At 31.7% G+C, this 23221-nt stretch overlaps 1 protein-coding gene and 2 long non-coding RNA genes across 3 annotated transcripts; 2 read left to right on the forward strand and 1 right to left on the reverse strand.

Annotated features, from left to right (window-relative positions):
• Nucleotides 1-5900: 5900 nt before the first annotated feature.
• LOC145618609 (uncharacterized) lies at nt 5901-7914 on the forward strand. Its single transcript, XR_014107953.1, has 2 exons — nt 5901-6580; nt 6958-7914. It is a non-coding gene; the product is annotated as an uncharacterized LOC145618609 (long non-coding RNA).
• A 3513-nt stretch (nt 7915-11427) lies between these two features.
• LOC145618615 (uncharacterized) lies at nt 11428-12595 on the forward strand. Its single transcript, XR_014107955.1, has 2 exons — nt 11428-11585; nt 12009-12595. It is a non-coding gene; the product is annotated as an uncharacterized LOC145618615 (long non-coding RNA).
• A 6744-nt stretch (nt 12596-19339) lies between these two features.
• Nucleotides 19340-22919, reverse strand: LOC145624390 (subtilisin-like protease SBT1.4). The gene is made up of 3 exons (XM_081677417.1): nt 22206-22919; nt 21046-21641; nt 19340-20714 (listed from the first exon to the last, which is right to left on the reverse strand). Exons 1-3 carry the CDS (start codon nt 22760-22762, stop codon nt 19540-19542), a joined length of 2328 nt encoding a protein of 775 aa, XP_081533543.1. The 5' UTR covers nt 22763-22919; the 3' UTR covers nt 19340-19539.
• Between the last annotated feature and the right edge of the window lie 302 nt (nt 22920-23221).

Genomic DNA, 23221 nt, shown 5'->3' on the forward strand with positions numbered 1-23221 from the left:
TGAGAATAAAGATGATAATTCCATTTAGAGCTAATGGACAAATAAGAAATTGAATATCAAGATATTTCTTTGACATGTATTATTTGCCTTGGTGAATTTAAATACAGAGTAGCTTTAAGTGTTTTGAAAAGGGAAAAAAATACGAAGTATATGACATGTACATCTTTAAAAATGAGGTTATCATCTATAGTCAGAAGAATGATGATTGGCTGGCAACATTCGTACCAGATTTTACTTATTAAAACTAGACAATATTCCTATCAAGTAGCCCATTTGAATGATGATTTGCAATCATCTCATAACAATGCATTTTCATGTATAGGACGATGACCAATCATATTTCACTAACACTAGTACACTACATTTAAGGGCACATTCACATTTACTGAAATGAGCTGAATTGAACAAATTAGAGCTGATCGAACTGAACTGAGGTGAAATGAATATATTATGAGAGAAGGAGATTAGGAGCTTAACTGAACTGAAATTAAGCTCAAGTGAACGGGCCCACAACAAAAATTTATAACAATAATAAAAGTTATACATACAACATTTAAGCCAGGAAAAAAATATATCAAGTGTCGTACAAGTCATCATATCTACATAATATCATAAACGTTAATTAAATATTTCAATTGCCCAAATAATCAATTAAATTAAAAAGCATGAATTCTAAAATTAATTAGATAAGTGAATTATTGAAGATCTGATGAAATGGAGGAAATTATTTGCATTTGCTTATTAACAGCTTATTTGCATTTATGTTCAAGCAAGCTTCGGAATTTAAAACCCAGAATTATAGTAATAATTGTTTAATGTGGATTGGAGACCAGTTCAAACTATATAAATCATATAGAAAAATAATGTTTATGCATGATGATCTTTACTTAATTAAATAATTTCAATCAATCACATTGTGTACATTAAATATTTGTGTGATGTATCGTGGTGTACCTATAAGTCCATGGATAGCAACCCAATGCAATTTTTTTTATAACCCTTAAATTATAAGGATTTTAACCCAAATTTAATAAAACCCTTAAATTAAAAGGATATAATTAAAGAAGTGTATACATTTTACACATACTGTATAATACTCCATGCATGCATGCAATGTTATCACAAGAGTACAATTTTAACTTTATAAGACATGCGTTACTTTATGGAAAGAAGAGATTTTGTTTTTGTAGTTATCCTAGTTAGAGTTATTTATTCATTACATCACTCAGGAGTTAGTTATACCTTAACAATTTTAGCTCAAGAGCGTCTTATAAAACCTTTTTTTTTTTTTAATTTTATGGGAAGATTAAAGATTTCATTTATAAAATAGCCAAATGGCACTTACAATCAATTTTTGAGAAATTTAAAATTCCAACAAAAACATATAAAGTCCTAAAATTAACATCGCAGAATCGATTGATAATAGCCTTAACAAAAAACTTCATCCGAAGCAATACAATCTGTGAGTTCGCTCTAATTCGGCGTAAGATCTGCAGATGCATAATTTTTTGGATGAATATCCTTCCGTGGTCTTCTAAACTCCGGTAGAAATTGCGAAACCTTCGATCTTCACTCTTCAATAAACAAGTAATTATAATCCCTACCATGAACACCATCTTAAGGATGGTGCCTTTTTATTGAAAGCAATTAAAGAGATTTTGAGGCTTTCCACCGGTAAAAACCAGCGGAAGCCCCTACAAAATTCACAAATAAAAATCAAGAATGAAGGAGATGAAGAAAAGTAGGGAAAGATTGAAGAAAAAACAAAGAAAAAAACCTAGCAAAAGAGGCTAGGAAAAACCCTCCCAAGGGAAAACCCTAGAGGGAACTATCTCTCTCTAAAAACTGGAGCGTCTTATAAAACTTAATTAAGTTCAATTTATGTATTTTAAAAGGCGAGGGTTCAACATAGATATTGACTCCAAAGGAATAATAGATATTGTACATAATAACTTAAATATTATAATTAATCTTAGTTCTAAAACTAATTTTATTTTTGTAAAATTATTCACAATATCACAAATCAATTTATTTTTAGTATTTACGGAGTACATAATAAGGGTATATAAGAAACTCTAAAGATCGAAAAATGTTTGACCCCTATAAATTAAACTAAACAAAACTTAGAGATCTTAATCTCCTTTGTTATTAGATTACACCATTAGAACTCAAAATATTTCTCATTTACAAAAACAAAATTAAATCTCAATCCTTATCGAAGTATACAACAAAAGAGTTACATAGACCAAACATCTAAAACATAGATCCAAACAAAACACCTACCTAATACTATTGAATGCATTGCACCAAATAGGAAAAACAAAAATAAAGTAATTTTCTCACCTTTTTTGTTTTTTATTTGATGTTACATTTGTTAATCATCCAATTGACATCAAACACTTAAGTACTTAACCACCATATACTTCGTAATAGAATATATAGGCATAAGTCATACATCGTAAGTCTAATTAAGTTAGTGTGGTAATTCAATCATGATGAAACATTTGTATTAGAAAAAACTATAATTAGCTCAATAATATTATATAAATAGTACATGTGCAAATATAAAATAAAAATATATTTATGTGATAATGAAATCACTAAGATCTCTTCCCATGTGAGATATATATCATGGTTTTTTTTTTTTTCATACTCCTATTTCAAGCATTTTCTCCAAAAGTACATACAACACACCATAGTTTGATAGTTATACATTCATGTATGATTCAATATTTATTGATTGGAACATGTTATAGATAAAGACATTTCTTATATTTATTTGGGAAATTTTCTTTATTTTAAATTTTTTCCTTGATATTGAGTGTTGTGTAAGGGTTTCTAATCAAGTGCATCGATCTAAAATAAAAGCATGTCCTTTTCTCCTACATAAATTGATAGCCTACAAATTTTATATATTGTCCTTTCATAAATCTTTGGTATTGGGGTTGGTCCATCCACCAATTAGTGCTAAGGATTGACATATGATATAAGATATCATATAATATAACATTCTTTTACTTAAAAAGAAGATTAATCCTATTGACTTTTACTTTCAATATATAAGGCTACTGGTTTATAAGTTCTTTATTCCTGTAATTGAAACTATTTACATAGTAAAATAATATTATTATAAGTTCTTTATTCCTGTAATTGAAATTATTTGTGAATTGTGATAAGTTTTATGCGCTTACAACGTATCTACTTACAAGATAGAGGAGGGTAGCTAATTCAATATGCACTTGTAAAATAATTTTATTATATTGCTTTTACAATATACTTGTATTTCATTGGTTATTATATTAAAATACATTAATGACTGGTCATATCTTTACATCCATCTTTGGTTTAAGCCACACAAAAATTAATACAATTGTCAACTCTATACTAATGTACTCCCCCATTTTCCTAATTTTTGTTTGATTTTTCATTTAGAACTATTTTTCTAAATTATACTCACTTTCCATTAATTATTTCTTATATGTCGACCTATTATCCATATTTTATCATTTTCCATAACATTTTGTATGACCCAAATATTAAATAACTGAGTAGAATTCAGAAAAATGGAGACATGAAGTACGTACTATGTTTCTATTTGCATGAATAAACTTTTTCACAATAAGTGATGATCTGATATAATTAGAATCCGATTCCATATTTTGAGTGTCAACCTAAAACTCTTTGTCTCTACCAAATCAAATAATTGAAGTAAGCATAAATGAAAAAATAAAATATTCCTTTGGTAATTATATTAGGAAGAATTATGATATTGGTCCATTATGTCCAAACTATATATCATAGGATAGGTCCAAAGCAATGGATCAAGCAACGGATCCCCACAGTTGGTATATCCTCGTGCCCTTTTTTTCATAATTGCTTTCATCGTTTACTTCATGCGAGACAATGTCCACCATTTGCTTTTTTTTACTCAATAAAATCCGAAGCATACCTTGAATTACATTATTTAATTGTCATTATTTATCAATCATTTTCCTGTTAAATTTTATATTGTAATAATTACACCAAAAATTATGATTGTATCAACGAATGAAGTAGTCTAAGCAAGAAATTAGCACGAAAATAATATTAAATTACTCGTAACATTTTTAAGAATATAATATTATACAATTGTCAACATATAATTGTTTATAATAATTTAGGATCAGCCGATCAGCAGTCCCAATAGATATGAGAAGCAAACACAACCTTGATCAAAAATCTTAATTATGATATATTCGGAGTATCATTCATTGACTAATTCTAATAAAATTTCATATAATATAGATTAAGACATTCTTTAGTGTCTTTTAAACGGCAATAAAATTATCACGTATTGCTTGATTTAAAAGAGGTTCATACAACTTATACAAGCTCAACAACATATTAAAAGTTAGTTGAAGTTGAAATATAAGTGACTTAATTTGCTCCAATATTAATACTTTTTAAAAAATTATATTATCAACCTTAAATTCTCAACTAATTTGGTTGAACCAATTAGTTGATTGCTGATCGATAACAACTTCCATCAATGAAAGGAATGATTTTTTTTTGGATAAAAGATCAATTGATGATAGAAAGATAAATAGAAGAATATAGATCACAATTAGGGATAAATTCTATCTGATATTAGCTTAGGGAGGGATAATATCAATTGTAGTTATCTTTGTTGATTGAAAAAAAAAACACACACACAAACACAGCTTGTTGCTTATTTAACATAGTCCAAAACGTTTGCCATGTACATCAACTATAAAATCAATGAAAGATTTACATACTCGTTTTCCTAATATTAGTAATATACATAAACTCTATAATACTTGTACTTAAATTAGCAAGAAAATGGTAGTTCATTCAAGGTTCAATTATAAGTGGGAAATATTCTATGAACCCCAAAGAATTACCTCATACGTTCATACTTGGTGTATCATCACTTGTACTTATTGTATACTATAAACATATTTTGACTTTGATATGTGGAATATAAATCGCTCAAAAATTTAAATCTGCATCTTATTTGTGCATTATAGGTACATTTCAATGATTTCGTGGATGTTCAACATAGCATGTTTTAATTAAGCTATTCCTTGTCAAAAAAAAAAAAAAAAAAAAAAAAATTTAAGCTATTCAAAATTTCCCACACCACCGTCCCTTACCATGACTAGTTTAAGCCTTTAAGGTTATTATAACAAAGGCTTAAAATTAAATCCTAGAACGAAGGATCTTTATAACAAAAAATGACATAGTAAGGCTAAAAAGGCATTGCACACCCAAAATACCATGCACCTTTCTTACATTCATCAAGCACTACTTCACTTTTTAGAAGTTTAACTAGCTAAAATGAGAGATTACATAATTACATTACATGCTAACTAGGTATGGGGAGCCCTTGGTATTAGGGACCGCGACATTTTTTTTTTTTTGTTTTGTTATTATTACTCGTATTATTATCTAACTTTTTCTCGTGGACTAATTATTTTGATCTAACTTTTTATCGTGGACTAATTATTTTGAAAATAGTTTACGCCATATCATTTTACACAAATATGTAAGCACCGATAACATTCTATCCTAATTTTCAAATTGTTTTTGTCTCTAGTAAGTTGACATCCATTCACTAAGATACTTCTTGTTAAGATTTTCACAAGCTCTCCTACTATTCCCACTTCCAATTTTTTTATTTATAAAAATTCCCACCATACAATTTACATTCCAACTCAGCATACAACTAGAGACAAAATATTGGCAAAAGAAAATCACAATAAAATCATTATTTACAAATTATAGAAAATAATTTTTTTTAGAAGGAATGAAATTCCTATATACCATAATGCACAGCTGGCAGTCCACTTAATCAACGGCCAAAATTTCATGCCAGCATAGATGCTGATGTAGATTTATTTTATTCTTTTTCATATATTCCGTATAATTTTATTTTTGGTAACCTTATTTTTTTTAATTTAATTTTATTTCCTCAACTTCAATGATTGGACCCCCTTTTTCTTCCTCAATAAAAACCCAAACATCCCCCATAATTATCTCCCCCCTCCTCTTCTACCTCCCTCTTTCTCTCTCTAGTTTCTCTCTCTAAAAATTCTCCAAACACCCTACTTTGTAAGTGGAGAAATTTGTGGTGGAGGAAATTAATCTCCAATTTCAAGCAAAAAAAAAAATAATAATAAAAATTACATCTTTATTTATTTAAAGAAAAAAATTGGTAAAATTTATGTGACTCTGTTTTATGATTTCTCTCTCCAATCATCCCCAAGAAAGTAATCTACTGAATTGATTGAAATTGAAGAGAGATCTCAATTTTCTGACAGATTTCCAGAAAAAAAATTTAAATAAAGATCAAAACTTTATTCCCAAAAATTATTGTTTTTATAATGTTTTCAAAGTTTGAGTTTTTTTTATGTGACGAAGAGAAAGTTGAAGGAGAGTGGGAGAAAGAAAGATAGCTCATTTTAATCCATTTTCCCCCCTTTTTTTACACACTTTTCACGCCAAACCCAAAAAATTCCGCCACTTTTTTTTCAGAAATTCTAACAACTTTGACAAATTTGATCAACTTTTCCTCGTGCAGGTAAATTGCTCTGTCTTTTTCTCAATTTCTGTTTTGCAAGTAGAATATAATAATCGAACAAAAAACGTAAACCCATTTTCAAATGTATTAAAAATTTCATTAATTTTTTTTTTAATTTGGAATGTAATCAAAATTTGCTGTCATTTGAAGGAAATCCTCTGTTTTACCTTCAAATCTTGTTAATACAAATTCACGTTTCTCATCTGGGTTTTCTTAAAATTTAATTTTTTTTAATAAGAACATTAAATACACATCTGTAAAAAAAAACCCTGTTTTTAATTTCTGATAAAATTATAGATCTTGATTATAATTTAATTATTAATAAATTTATTTGTAAAGTTCTGACTTTTGATCTGATAAAAATTAAAATTTTACAGGGTTTGTTAGAAAGATGTCAGCAGTGATGAGCGAACCAATGGCAGTAACAACAACCCAACAAGAATCGTCAGCCCAAAATGAAGTACAATTCATCAAATGTGAATGTTGCGGTTTAACCGAGGAATGTACCCTTGCTTACATTGAGAGGATCCGACAAGGGTATATGGGTAAATGGGTTTGCGGTCTTTGCTCAGAAGCTGTCGAAACCGAGGTTGATCGCTCCGAGAAGCATATTAGCACCGAGGAGGCTCTCAATCGTCTCTTGAATGTTTGTAGGAGCTTCCGATCATCGTCCCCGCCAGCTGGCGGAGATCCGACGATCCATCTTATTAGTGCCATGCGCCATATCTTGCGCCGTAGCCTTGATTGCCCGCGGGGGGGTCTTAGGTCCACCCCCGCGAGTCCTACTAGGGAAGCCCTTGACCAAAGAAGGGCTATTCTCTCTAGGTCCGAGAGTTGCTTCGCGGACCTTTGAGAGATGATAATAATAATTATTATTAGGTGGTTCAAGATCAACGCAAATTGATGGTGGATGTGATAACATGGAATGATGGTGATGTTTGGGAAGTGAAATTAATGTGTGTGTGACATTGGAAATGTTGGGTGATTTTCGTGTCAAATTGTACAAAATTGAGAATGCTAATGGAAGAAAATTGAGAATGCTAAGAAACAATTAAAGAGCAGATATAAAAATGGTAAAGATGATGAAAAGAGGGACTTAGAAGTTATCGTTTGCTTAGGGAGAAATAGTACATTTGCCTTAACTAGCATTAGCGTTACACCCTCCCCCAAGTAGTCTAGTTTGGTTTATGCAATTTTGTGTACATATCTATAAATATTTTAAGTATGTAATAAAATGAATTCTGGTTCTAGAACTTGCTCTGCATTTGGAGAAATTTGGCTCATTCATCAATTGGAAGTTGGATTTTAAATGTTATTTATTTTTTTCCATGGAACATCGTCTTGTTTATTAGGGTTTAGTTGGTGCCGAGCAATCGAAATTTGTTGTTAAAGGAATAGTACGTTTGTCGATAATTAATTTTCCATAATTTAGTGACACATGTTCAGAGTTTAATTCAACGAAATTAAATGGTTGATATGGTAGCGGTTAGTTGTTAATTGTTTGATATTTCTAATAGTTGTTAGCTATTGTACTAACTATCGATAAAAACCGTTGTGGTATAATGTAGCCAAAGTTATTAGAATCGGGATTCTACTTTGAATCGGTGAGTGGGGTAGAATCGAATCGGTAAAATCGAATCGTAGAATCGTACGATTCTACCAAAATGTAAAATTGGGCTTCAAAATGTAACAAATGACTACATACATAATTTTATAGCAGTGAGAATGATAATAATATATATTGTTAATAACATAATATTGACATACAAACATAAAAATAGTTTTTAAAGTAATTTTGCACGCGCATAACTCAAACAATACACTATAAACTATAAAGTCAGATTATTGGTACACATTCTTAACCATGAGAGTACACGACAGTTGTTGTTAAATTATGAAAAAAAATAATGTTGTTGACTCGTAAAGTTATTTTCCCTAGACCCATGCATAATAAAAAATATCCAATAAAGATAGAAAACTAAGTGTCAAGTTAGTTCATTTAACGAGATAGCTAAAGAATGACAACTACAACAAACTCATGTTATAAAAGTGTTTTTTATATGCCCAAAGTTGAGTGCATGAGACTCATGAATACATTCTTATGCCCATAAAATTTAAATGGTTGGATAGATTCTTAAAAGCTATTTAAATTGATGTTTCATAAGCTTTATTATGATTTAGATTGAATAATATGTAAGTCATTGACTAAAGTTAGGTTCAATTACGACACCCTTACACTCTTTACTCTATAACATAAAATATATAAATAATATAGATACGAAACCAATTTTATCAGAAATTAGACTTCAAGAGCTTTCCAATGATATATTATAAGCCTAATTCCGACTTCGGAATCAAAAGTTATGGGTTTCCAAAAATCAGGTTTTTTGCAGGAGTAGAATCGGTATAGAATTGTAGAATCGGTACCGATTCCACCGATTCTAACCGGTTCTACCGATTCTATGAGCGATTCTACAACATAACGATTCTACCAGCGATTTACATCGTTTAGGTGGATTAGGATCGTAGAATCGTACGATTCTACGATCTGAATCGCGATTTTAATACATTGAATGTAGCTATATACGTCATCTAGCAATTAGCCAATTAGGGTATCTAAAAATATGTCTTTGAGAAAAACACAAAGAGCTAATTAATGTTAGTAAATATAGTCCTAAAATAAATAAATATAAAAAAAAATTACTCATCACTACTTGGTGTCAATGGTTAAAAAAAATTTGAATTAATAGTGATCCTGAAATTACTCCTATATTATATCATCCTCATTCCTCACTAGTCCTATAGAAAGTTAATAATTCATAAAAGAAAAGCAAAACTATTATAAAAAGCGAGAGGAGAGGAGGGATAATTATTCGGATTGAAATACCCTAAAAAAGGAAAGATTATCAACGTGTAAATCTTCCCTGCTTTCAAGGGGTTTAACCTATTAAAATGCGTCAAATCAAATTCATGACAATACTAATCCAATAGGACACATTTTACATTACCGCTTTAGAAAAACATCATTATCGCTATCTTATACGAGTACGAATATAGGTTAATCACCTAATCAAATTACTAACGTGATCCAACGTTCTCCATCACTTCTCCAACCATGCTCAACCAAGCTACAACTGACAAGTCAAACTACAAATTTTCGTGTGGCCAAGTGGTCAGAGTTCTCCTCCCGATTTTCAAAAATCTCGGAATCTCATCCTGCCCTTGAAAAAAAAAAAAAACAAACTGATTGCTTGTCAACACTCAACAGAGTTGTTCTAAGAATTTTTGTAATTTGAACCAAAACACTCTCACAAAAAATGAACCATACTTGATAAATAAATAAATATAAAAAAGCTATTCAAAAAAAAAAAAAAAAAATAAATAAAAAAATAAAAACAATAAAATATCAGGTAAACCTAAGAAATCACCTTCTCTGATTTTCGCCGCCAATATCTTTTTCTCTCCTCTCCGTTCCCTCTCTCCGTCCGTTTCGACGGTGGCTAAAACAGAGTCCACGCGCCAGACGCGCCGGTATTATGTGCCGGGTTCATTGAATAAGTCGAAACAAAAGGCGTTCGTGTTCTGGTATCTGTTATGGATTACAACTGATAGTGCAGAGGCTTGGGGGTTTGGTTAAAGTTGGGATAAACAAGAGTATGGAAAGATGAATGTTGAAGTGATTTATGAGAATAGAGAGTTTTTTGGGAATAGAATTAAGAGGAATAAGCAGGATGTTTGAATGAGTCACTGTAACGAGGTTTCGAAACCTCCTGATGATGGGTTTAAAATTGTTCCTGTTAGTCAGCAGGTGAGAATCCACTAGCTAGAGGGTTTTATGTCCTGCAGTATCAACCTAATGAGGTAAACGCAAAATCAGAAAATATTCTCATTATCCGGATTTAGGTGTCACGTTACTAATCACTCTGAATATACTATACAAGTGGTGACACGGGGTGACTTAAAGCTTTATTACTTGTAGTTGTGCTTTAAATGAAAATGATGTACTATGTAGTTGTTGTTTTTACCCTCCTTTTTACATGTAAAGGTGATTTTTTTCTCCCTAGATTTGTTGCTCTGCAGTGAGATGCTCTGTCCAATAGTATGATTGAAAAATCTTTACTAGTACTACGTTGTTGTTTCTGTTAGTTGTATAGTAAGTCAGTAACATCTAAGGGTAGTTACATCAGTTAGGTTGATCTTACTGTAATATGTAAACAGTAAAAGTATATGATTGACATTCTTCCAAATTAAGAATGTAATTTTTAGGAGCAAAATAATGATGTTTAAAGACTAATCAATTGTATGGTGGAATTGTGATGCTGAAAACAATTACAAGTAATAATAAATTTAAGTACCGTAGCTGTGAATGATATAATATAATCTCAACTGGTTGATCAATGGGACATTGTTTATACTACCACAGTTAACTTTTAGTTGCAACTTTGTTCACTGTATTTTTGTTGACAACGGCTTGTTAAGGTCAGGCTTTCGTCACAAAGATTACTTAGATGGGTTATGTTGTGTCTATTGAGAGGGACTTGTACTTTATAGTTTATACCTCTTAGGATGGAAGAAATCATTCTCACAAAATTAAGAGCCATCATATTGTTGGTGTACTTCTGAAAGACATGAAGCTGAAGCTTATCGATATCCCTGAGGGTTTTTTAGAGCGCCATCCATTGTCAGGATCAGGACTTGCTGTTTGTGTTCTTGGTGATATTACAGAAGGAAATTATTTGGAAATCCTTTGACAGGTAACCAGATATTTCCTTCTATTGGATTAAATAAATGTCCGTTCCTGGTTGATATAATAAGGTGTTTTCTTCAGGTTGACGAAATATTTATTCAATCAATCAAAGATGCCGGACTCTATGATGAAATATGGCAAGCTTTTCACTGTTTTTATGGGAATTTTGTCAGTAGCAGTACAAGGTGATCAAAGAACTCATTCTCATGTCGCGGGCCTTGGAGCTGTTACAAGTAAAGATGGGATGACAGTAGACTGGTGAGTATCATACATCTATTACTAATTGTGTAGATTCTGTTCTTTGTGTTGGTGAATGTATAAGAAAACTGATTTTTTGAAAAAAAAACTCCCTTGATCAAGAAGATTTCCAACTTTTGATGTTGTAAATTTGGGGTTAGATTCTGCCAGTTTATGATAGATTTATTTCCATTGATCATATTTTGGTAAAAGACATTCTGGTTGTTTTCAATGCTAAAAGCTAAAACTCGAATTCAGTGGCATATGTTGAGCCTAACTTTACTATATTGTGTGCCAAGATTTAATCAGCTTACAGTTGAAGTTTGATCAATATCTCGATCACACTATATATCATCAATTTGTACTATATGTCTTTACTCTGTAGATTCAAGTGATTAATTGATTTCTTCTGACTGTTATGAATGTTTCCTGTACTATTTTCAGGTATCGCTTTCAAAATCACTAACAATGTTACAGAGTTGCTCTGGACATAACATCGAAGACTCCTTCAACAAGAGTGGTAATAAGCTTAATATTTAACCCTTCTTAACGAACGAACCATCTCATTGACTCCTCATTTAATCACCGGCTCAAGAACAATTAAGAAGTATAATTAAAGATTTATTCAAGTCACGTGATTTCTTTTCATAACCATTCATTCTTGCATACTACTCGCATTATCATACTTTGATATTTTATCTTATGTAACCAGAGAGGTCTAACTACCATTGTCGCGACAATGATATTTATTTGTTCTTTATTGAGAGTTGAGACAATAGAAGGGACATCAACACAAAAATTTGATAGCATTATGGAGAATGTGGACATAGGGACATAGGAACAAACATTGTGGTAGCCACTTTGCTCTGCTAATATTAGAAAGATGTTCCTGTAAATTACTAGCTAGTGACTTTGGCTGGAAGCATGTCTTTTAAGTCTTGCATGTACTATTATATTATAAGTTGTAAGATGTGACATAACTTATATGGTTTGGTAACACTTTAATTGGCATTTTCTATGTGGTGGTTAAAGCTTTTTATGAGCATATAATAATTTATAATTGTAAACAAAACAATATCTAATCTTTGGTTTATTTTTAATATGAAAAATATCTGCGGTCTCTCTGTTTTAAATATGTGTAGTGAATCAATTAATGATGATGAGGTCACAAAAGATAGTGTATGTGTGGAGAGATTAGAAACATTGCATTTGAGCCTTAGTTTCACTAATAAAATTTCTTGACATTTGCAAAGGTGCTTTTGGAGGTCAGATATTTTATGTTCCTCGTCAAAATGCAACAATGTATACTTCTTTGTTCTTTCTCACTTTCAAGTGTTTGTTCTTGTCCATCAACCAAAAAAAAAGTGTTTGTTCTTGTCAATAGCGGACAAAATTGAGGATCCAAGTCCGATCAAAGTCTATCTTCTTATCTTAAAAAGTAAACAATTATAAATAACGTCACATTTGATTGTTAGGATAGGAAACAGGTTAAAATATGAAAAATTTGACATCCATACTACTACTCCGTAATACATCATCATGCTAGTACTAACATATGTAAATCAGTATATGTAACGTGAAGTATAATTTTCGGACGGATCAAAAAGATTGTAATTTATTGTTAAGGAATGATAATTAATATGGAGTAATTAAGAAAATTAGTTGAATCAATACATCAAATCAATAATATCTTAGATGTAGGCTTCTTGACGTTTCATCCTATATTGAAGCCAGTGGATAAATTTATGCAATACTAATCAAATGTGAAATATGGCCTTTGAATGCACTGAAATTTTGAAGAGCAAATGAAAATATTTCTTTTTTATTTCCTTATATTTAAAATATTAAGGTGCCGGCTAAATTTGTTGATTTCCTTTTGAAATTATCAAAACAAAATTAGAAAATTACTGATAATTTCACAAGTAATGCATTTTCATTTGCCCTAGGTAAAAGTGAAAAAACCTCAAAATGCCAGTAAAAAAATGAATGAAATAGAAGCTTGATATATGTTTATTGATTATATACTTCAAAAAAGATATATTGTAACTTAAACTTATCTGAAATGAACTTGTTAAATCTAATTGAACTTGATCAACTATTACTAAAAGTACTTATTGTCTAAGTAGTATCATTTATATAACGATGAATTTGAACAATTTTTTCATTTAAAATATCAATCAACACTATATTATTCAATAGTTTTACGCTACTCATACATAATTTTAACAATGGATAGTAATATAGGAAATGAGAGAGTATCAAACAACGCAAAAGACGACAAGTGTAATCATTTTGTATCAATCACCATGGTCCATACATATTTCAACTTTGGCCAAAAATTGGTTGTTTGTTCTACCCTAAGGAAACGTAGTCAAGTAAAACTCAGGTGGTGGGGATGAAAATTAAGGTGAATAGGTACCTGGAGCATGTGTTTCCTACATAGTTTGTAGATAGTGAAGCAATTATCAGATGTTTCAAGTCATTTAATACAGAAATTGTGAGTCCCAGATGTTGTCTTGGCTAGAGACATAAAAAAGCCAGAGGTATTGTGATCAATACTTGTGATTCAAGACAATTCAACTCTTAGCTCTAGATATTGGTCCATTTACCACATATGTGTGTTAGTTTGTCGATCTCTAAGACAATTCTCAACATGTTTATGTTCGATTACCTTCAAAAGAATCACTACTTCTGTTTCATCTTACTGTTCGTTTGGATTTTATCTCAAATGATGCATAGTGAAAAAACAGGCAAATTTGCAGGCTAACATGTGGTTAAATATGAGGAAAAATTTGAAAATAACAGTGACTGGATATTAATAGGGGAGCTCTGAGATTGACATGAAAAGTTAATCTCTTCTCACAATATATTGTTTTACTTTTATTTTTTAAATAATAAAAGTGAAATAGTAAAGTGGCACGAAAACAAATGCATAAAGTTGTGAGAGGGGATTAACTTGGAATGTTAATCTCGGAGATTAACTACGGCTCCCTCTATTAATAGTATGTGCTTGTACCAGACTACCAGGAGAAGTTTATAAATTGTAACGTAGATATGATAGAAAACATAACTTGAAGCAGATACTCGAGAGGTTCGTTATTTATATATTTGTGTGGTGTGCCGTCCCATGTCAATGTACATTTCCTCATATGAAGGCTAAAGAATATACCCTATAGTAGCGCGGCATGCTATGGCATGCTCCATTGCTCCCAATTCCATAGAGCTTAGCTTTGAGATGTTAATGTTGAGCACTAATCACAATCAATTGATACCTTGAGCCTAGCACCCCAATATAGCTGCTACTAGGCATGTGGAATATTTGACCTATGCCTAATGCTCCAACAAAACACACACATAAGCACAACATGAACGAATTGAAAAAGAGTATAAAAATTTATAAAACAAAATACAAATAATATTAGATTAAAATAAAAGGATCACTGCACACAACTGATTAAGGGCCTGCTCCGATTGACTGAACTCAGCTGAACTGAACTGAACTGAACTGAGCTGAACTGAACTTATTAATTAGTGATTTTTAACTACGGATTAGTGATCTTTGATTATTTATTGATTATTTATTACTATACATATGTGTATATACTGAACTGAACTTATTAATTAGTGATTTTTAACTACGGATTAGTGATCTTTGATTATTTATTGATTATTTATTACTATACATATGTGTATATACAAATGTACATATTAAAATATTTACGAAAAATATACTATATAATTATAATTATAAAATGTATGGAAAATATATTATAAAATGTATGGAAAATATATTAAAAACTTGAAACCTCTAAACATTTTAAACACATATACTATTTATTATTATTATTATTATTATTATTATTATTTATTGATGATTATTATTATTATTTATTGATTATTATTATTAGTATTATTATTTCAATTATTATTGTTATTGTTATTATTATTATTATTATTAATTATTATTATTATTATTATTGTTGTTGTTGTTGTTGTTGTTGTTGTTGTTGTTAATAATAATAATAATAATAATAATAATAATAATAATAATAATAATAATAATAATAATAATAATAATAATAATAATAATAATAATAATAGTAATATTATTATTATTATTATTATTATTATTATTATTATTATTATTATAAATTAAGAGCTGAACTGAACTGAACTGAACTGAATTTCAACGGAACAGAACAGGCCCTAAATAGCTAATAATGCCTAACGCAAGTCATATTCATATTACTAAGAGCCTGTTCTCTTCAGCTTAATTTCAATTCAGTTCAGTTCAGTTCTAATCAGTTCCTAATTTCCTTCTCTCATAAACAATTCTGTTCAGTTCAGCTCCAATTCAGTTTAATTAGTTCACTAAATCAGGACAAACCCTAACTCTTATTTACACTTATACATGTTCAATTTTACGTCTCTAATTTCTACTTAAATAGTAAGGAGAACATGCAAGTTGAATGGGTCAATCCAGGATCCGAGAATGACAAGAAACTGGCAAAGATAACATGAACAAAATATAATGTGCTTTGCATTGAGCAGATAATTCCAAGCTCCAAAAGCAACCACTTTTGCGACTAAGACTTGAGCTTTGTTCATTGCTTCTAAGTCAAACGTATCAGACTGAAGATACCATTGATTATAATATAAAAGTAGATACTTTTATAGGCTATATATATAGTCAATAATCACTTAAGGGAAAAAAGGGAGAATTAATGATTTAATGCTCACGAGGTTTCTCTTTCAACATATATATACAACACTTGTACAAAACAATACAACCCCTAATAATTGTTAAGTTACCTGTAGTGGTGCGTTGTATACTTTCTCTGTTTTTATTTATTTAATTTAACTATATTGTTTTCACAATTGTTAAATTATTTTATTAAATGTATATTTTTTGGTCAATTTAATCTTTAATTCTTAATAAGTAAATATATTCTATATCTATATTTTAAATGAGACAATTTTTAAGATCATACTTAAATATTTATATTAGTAAAAAAGTAGTCACTAACGACTTAGAGAATATACAAATTTTAAAAGTAAAGTTAAAGTCAATTCAAGTAGAAAAAAATGGATCCGAGGAAGTACATATACAGTATACTTGAACCATTCATTTTCACGTCTCAGTCTATAAATTGGTTTTGAGAACATGATTGCATTGAACACGATATTTCCAAAAGTTTAGTGTACAATTCAACTTTATATATAGTGATTCTCCCATTATCCCTTCACGAGTTTTGATTTCCCGTGTCTCTACCACTTTTGAGACAATCCTTAGCTCATTTTTCTTCTAATGATGTTTGTTTTTGACACTTTTCATCAAGTACTTTAAATTAAAGGATTTTTATTTCACCCATACTTAATATATAATCCGTTGACAATTATTCAAATCTAATGTTTTTATGTAATATATTATAATACACCGTAACAATACAAGAAAATGCACACACAAACACACTAATCTACTAACACACTAAGAACTTTTCACATATTATGTTACTAGTATATATAATTGACTATATATATTCCTTGATTAATAGTTCAATACTCCCAAAAGGCCAAAATTTCTTATGTTAATTAACTTCATTTTAGGGGATAATAACAATGTGAATTTAAAAGCAGTTCTCTTATAATGGACTTATTCTGATTTTGTCGATTTCCATGAAAATGACTGTTTTTTTGCGAAGAAAAAAACAAAATATATAAATCACTTCAAGCCGCAAGTTAAAACAACAACGGTACAAGTTGTTTTCATCTTTGCCTTCACCAGCAAGTAGTTTACCTAATCAATATGATTGATTTAACCACTATTATAATTCAATCATAAGTCTTCAATTCAGCCACAAATCTATGTTTTAATTCATTGATTATTATTTAGGTCACTGTTTTTTGCTTAGTCAAATCAAACTAATTAAGACTAGTCTTGTCTAGGGTCACTTAATATTATCAACGTGATTTCATAAATTAGCGCTCATTGCATGGATCGAAGACTATATTCAGAAAATAATACAAAGTATGAGAAAAAGACTAAAAAATTATTTGTGGTTTGTATAATTATATATACTCTCTTCATCCAAAATTACTAACAACACCATTGTATTTAAAATAATTACGATTTATGAGGTTCTCGTTGTCTCTAACACCAAGTTTTAATAAATAGTATATGTGTATAGAGTATTAGAGTAAGATTATTCATGGTCAATCACCCACTACCCAAGTAATGTAAGCCTAAATAAAAAGAGCACACCATATAATATCTTAACGGCTAAAATCGTTCACACAATAATTTTTTTGTTTAAAAGCATTATTATTGCATGTTGTTATCATTCTTTTGATTATTTGTGTACATTATTTTCTCCCATCATTAAGAGTGATTAGATTAACGATCAATGATTGATACGAATGATACCATGCCAACTTGTATTTAATTGTAAGAACATATCGAATATGACCAAACAAATAAACTAAATTCCCCTTTTTCTTAAGAAAATAATCATTTAAAGAAGCTTTAAAGAAAATAAAAAAAAGGTAGTGGAGTTTTAATTCTTTTCGCAACTTGAATTGTGGTACCTCACGTGTCCAAGTCTTATCTTATCTGCTACAAATTACAAATCATTTTAAAATATCTAAAATTTCTTTATTATTTGCATTTTTAATCGTTAAAGTAACAAGTAACAGACTAACAGCTTGCATTATAATATATGCTTTGCCAAATAGATTTATACACTTTTTACATCATTTGTTCTTGGCTTATTCATGTTCAAACGTACTCTTGTACAATTGGAATTAAAAGTCATTTAATTTTACAAAGATTATATGTCAATTTCATTGACATAAGCTAGCTTTATGCATCATCTTGTTGATGTATCAAGTTAAAATAGAAATCTTTAATGATTTGTTTACATAATTAGTAGTAGCAGTGGAATTAATACACGTCACAGGAATGCATAGTGTAAAATTATACATACACAGTATAAATAATTAATATCATATTCTCATGGGCATCGTTATGAACTTATGATTAAGACTTTCCTTGTATTTATAAGTTCATCGGTCATCACCGTTTCAGCCTACCAAATGGGTTGTTACTCATTGCTAGCCATATAAATAAACAAGAAATAGTAAATATATTTTCTAAAATGAAATTACTCATCGTTAAGTGATTTCAAATTCTTAATATTGTGTATTTGCCTATTTGGGGCTAAGATTAGCATTTTCACGAAAAAAGAAACCTAATACGGAGTAGATTAATTTTTGTAAGTGGCCTGTGGTATCCAATTGGGCTTAGTCTTGCAAATTGTGGACTCTATCCAATCAATTGGTTTGTTCAAAACAGCTTTTAAAAATAGAGTTTCTCATCATGATGATAGTCGTCTATACCAAATAATAAGAGCACTTTAGGGGTGCGGATTTCCTTAACCCTTCCGTTCACTTTTAAGGGACCTTAGCTACTAACTCAGACCAAATTGACTTGTGTGAAGTTTTAGGTTATTAGGGTGCCTTCTCCTAACCCTTATCTACGGAGTAATATGCATCCACGTGTGTTCCTTTCGTGGCTCCTTCCCTATACAATGGGACATATTTTACTCTCAACAGTTTGCTAGACATGTAATCTCATAAGAACTCAAAAGAGTGAAAGTTTGTAGTTAATAGCATTTCAAGATTATTCTAATTTTTCACATTGCTTATAATTGAAAGTGCATAACCTAAACCCGGTTCTGAAATATCAGAGATGGAATTCACACTTCACAGTAAGCAAGTTCAGCAATCAGACGTGTAACGAGAACTAACAATATACAAAGGGAAAGAATGTTTACAGTACAGAAATGGAGGGTGCAGGCTCAATAATGTACATCAAGGCGCATACATGTATGAAGAAAGCTTTTGAACATAAGAATGAACTACCTCAAATGTTCAGCAAATACCCTGCACCATATACAGCAATTTTATAGAGCTTAACTCAAATTGAAGCAATGAAATGTTGCTGAGTACCCTCGATCCATCTCACTGCAATGGGACTTCTAACAAGATGACTTCCATCACTCCACTCAATCGACCCAAAACTTGATGTTCCCAAGATTGGTTCACCAGTTAGATGAGTTCCACTAGTGCTTGTAAAAGTTATCTCATAAGATAGTGTTTGTTTCTCAGCACTGAATTTGAGCTTACTAGGAGAAACACTGACATCTACATTTGGTGGGGGGTTAATAGTAACTTCATAAACTGCATCAGCAGAGCTTCCAACATTTTTCACCACTCTAGTGTATTTTGCTACACTCTTACCAGATTCAAATACAACTGCGAATGAAGGATAATTCAGATTACCGTGGGTAGACAACTTCTTTGCTGCACAATCAATCGTAGCTGGCTCTTTGAGGAAAATGGCAATCTTCTTTGAGTCGTACCCAATGGCACATAAAAAGGCAATGTAGTCACTAGTATCGATGTCATAGACTAGCCCAGGGTTCAGTGCCCTGTTTGGGTCGACATGACCTGATCCATGAACAAAAGGTGAAGATTGCGCTCCTGTGGCAAGATCTGTAATGTTCTTCCCAGAGTTGTCAAGGTAGTAAGCTGTGGTCATAAGGGCAGACTTCACAGCTGCAGGACTCCAACTGGGATATGCGTTTCGGAGCAGAGCAGCCAACCCACTTACATGAGGGCATGACATAGAAGTTCCTGAGATGATATTGAATTTAACCCTCCTTGGGTCAATCTCCAAGTCTGTGGGTGCAGAAGCCCCGGTCCAACCAGCCAAGATGTTAACACCAGGGGCTATGACATCAGGCTTGAGGATTTCGGGTGTTAGATGGCTGGGTCCTCGGCTAGAGAAAGCTGCCACTCTAGGGGCTGAAGGTGAGGGGCCAATCACAGTCCCTCTGAACCTGATTGTGGCTGTTGGATTAGGGGCTGAAGAAACATAGTCCCTGATTTGGTCCCCAGCAGTTTGACCCACCATAGTAGCAGGGATAAGATGTGAATCAGCTATTAGTTCTTCACCATTTTCAGCTGTGTTTGCCAGAATCATTCCAGCACCTCCAACTTGCTTAACAGCATCACCCTTGGCAACTCGAGCAGTATCTCCTCGGTCACATATAACCATTCTTCCTGCTGCTTTTGAAGAATCAAGTTCACCTGAGGAAATTCACAAAACATAGCCAATCATTGCCATTCAACCAAAACATTTACCAAAAAAAATCATTCAACCAAAATTTTGGCTTATAATTCCTCAATAATATCTATTCCATCAAATCGCATTCAGCAAAGAACATCTTAGCCGTGTACACTCAAAATTTATGAATGGAAGTATGTGAAAAGACAGCATAGATATCATGTTTAGCTTGGTTCTGTTAAAGATCTTGCACTGTTTCATTTAAACAAGGTATACCTAACAATAATGTGAATAATAAGAACCAAACATTCAAACAACAGAATCCAAAAACAGCCAGAAAGGAATAAGAAGTACCTGCTTTGCAAAGTCTACTGCCACAATCTTCACCTCTAACCAACTCCAAATTGACACTGTCATTCAAACCATCTCCATAATACAAAGACACTCCCTTAAAACTCCTCCCATCACCCAACACTACATCCGCGGGGAAATCCCTATCAATGGTTGATGCTCCAACAGTCAAAATCCACGGTGCAATATTCGTTGCAGTAAAAGGATTAGGCCCAGAATTCCCAGCTGAACAAGACACCACAACCCCACTTTGGGCAGCATGTAGTGCACCAATAGCAATGCTATCATCATCAAAGTTAGGAGCCAACCCTGAAGATCCAACAGAAAGCGAAATCACATGGACTCCATCCTCAATAGCCTGGTCCATGGCAGCCAAAATGTCAGAATCATAGCAGCCAGTCTTCCAACAGATCTTGTAGGCAGCAATGCGAGCCTTGATTGCCATTCCTCGAGCCTCCCCTCGAGCATACTCGAATAGTCCTGCATTCGGAACCACTGATCCAGCAGCTGTTGAGGCTGTATGAGTACCATGCCCCTCAGTGTCTCGAGGTGATTTTGACTCTTTTGTCTCATTCATCGGTCCTTTGGACGCCTCATACCTACCCAGTGGTTATAAATATCCTTATCAATGTTCAAGCTATTACTAATATTTCAAATTAATGGAGCATATAACTAAGGAAATGGTATATTTGTCGTAATAACAATAATAAGAAGCTAAAATTTGCATCAAAATAAATAATAAGAAGCTAAAATAGAAAAGTTACTCATTAGCTAAACATAAATAGCACTAATTAATAAATATGATTAAGGATATGGTATATGTTGTCCTTAACATTAAAAACACTAATTAAGCATATGATATTATAATAAGAAGCAAAAATTGATTGTTTTAAAAAAATATGAATAACATTGATCAATGGTGATCAGAAACCAAATTACAACCTGATAAAATTGCAAGAATAAATTTTACATATAATTCATAATCATATGACACTATGACAGTATAGTTTTGAATAAATAATCTGCCAAAAATTAAAGAATTAAATTATAAAATCAAGTATAAATTCAAGCACAATAAAATCAAGAAAAAAAAAAGTCAATGCTTTGATGTTTGATCCAATAAAATTTTCTAACAGTATAAAAAAAAAAAAAAACAAACATACCCTTTATAGAAAGCACGAGCACCGATAATTTTCCGATTACAAGAACCGGCGGGAAATTCGGGCCCCACATCGCAGGAACCCTTCCACGTGGAAGGCACGTGATCATACCCATCATCGGAGAAGCTAGGAAGCTCAGGCCAAATACCGGTATCCAACACCCCGATGATGACGTCAGAGGCGTAATCAGAATTGGGCCAGAGCCCAGATTCATCGTGGAGGCCCAAGAAGTGAGGAGTGCGAGTGGTGTGGATCTGGTGGGCCCGATCAGGGGTAATGGATAGGACGGCGGGGTGGCGGCGGAGGTGGGCCGCTTGGGTCTCGGAGAGATGGGCCGCGAAGCCCGTTGAGGAGTGAGAATAGGAGTAGAGTAGGTGTGGTGGGGTGGTGGTGGTGGAGGAGGAGAGAGAGTGGAGGATTGAGGAGTACCAGTCTTTTGGGGAAGAGAAGGTGGTGGGCTTATGGGAGTTTGACACGTGGACTATGTAGGTGGACTTTGATTGGGTGAGGGATATGAAGAGAGAGAAACAAAGGAAAAAGATGAGAGAGAAAGTAGCCATGTCGATATTTTTTTAAAATTTTATTTGGTGGATGAAATGAGTGGATTACTTATTATAGTTGTGGAGATTCTGGAAAAGAGGATGGAGGGATTTGGATCTTGAGTTCTTGACAGGTTAGATTCACATTATTTTGAGAGGTAGCTTTGCCTTGTTTTATTGTGCTGTTGATTTTTTTGTTTGCTATTTTGAGGGATATCACATGAAGTATTTTGTATAAATTATATGGTAATTGATGAGAATTGATTTAATATATAGGACATAAATCGGACGTGAAATAAGTGGATTAATGTTTTTTTTTTTTTTTGATATGTATAAAGTGGGAAAAACACGGAGTATAAAGGATCAAAGGGTGTTAAAGATGGTCAAACATAAATTGATATAGTACAATAAAAATAACTCTCTTTTAATGAACTGTGATCCGGATTCAATTTGAAATCTTCTAAACTTAACTTGACATCT

Source organism: Chenopodium album, chromosome 3 (genome assembly GCF_948465745.1).
Source record: "Chenopodium album chromosome 3, dcCheAlbu1.1, whole genome shotgun sequence".
In the NCBI taxonomy this organism is placed as follows: Eukaryota; Viridiplantae; Streptophyta; class Magnoliopsida; order Caryophyllales; family Amaranthaceae; genus Chenopodium; species Chenopodium album.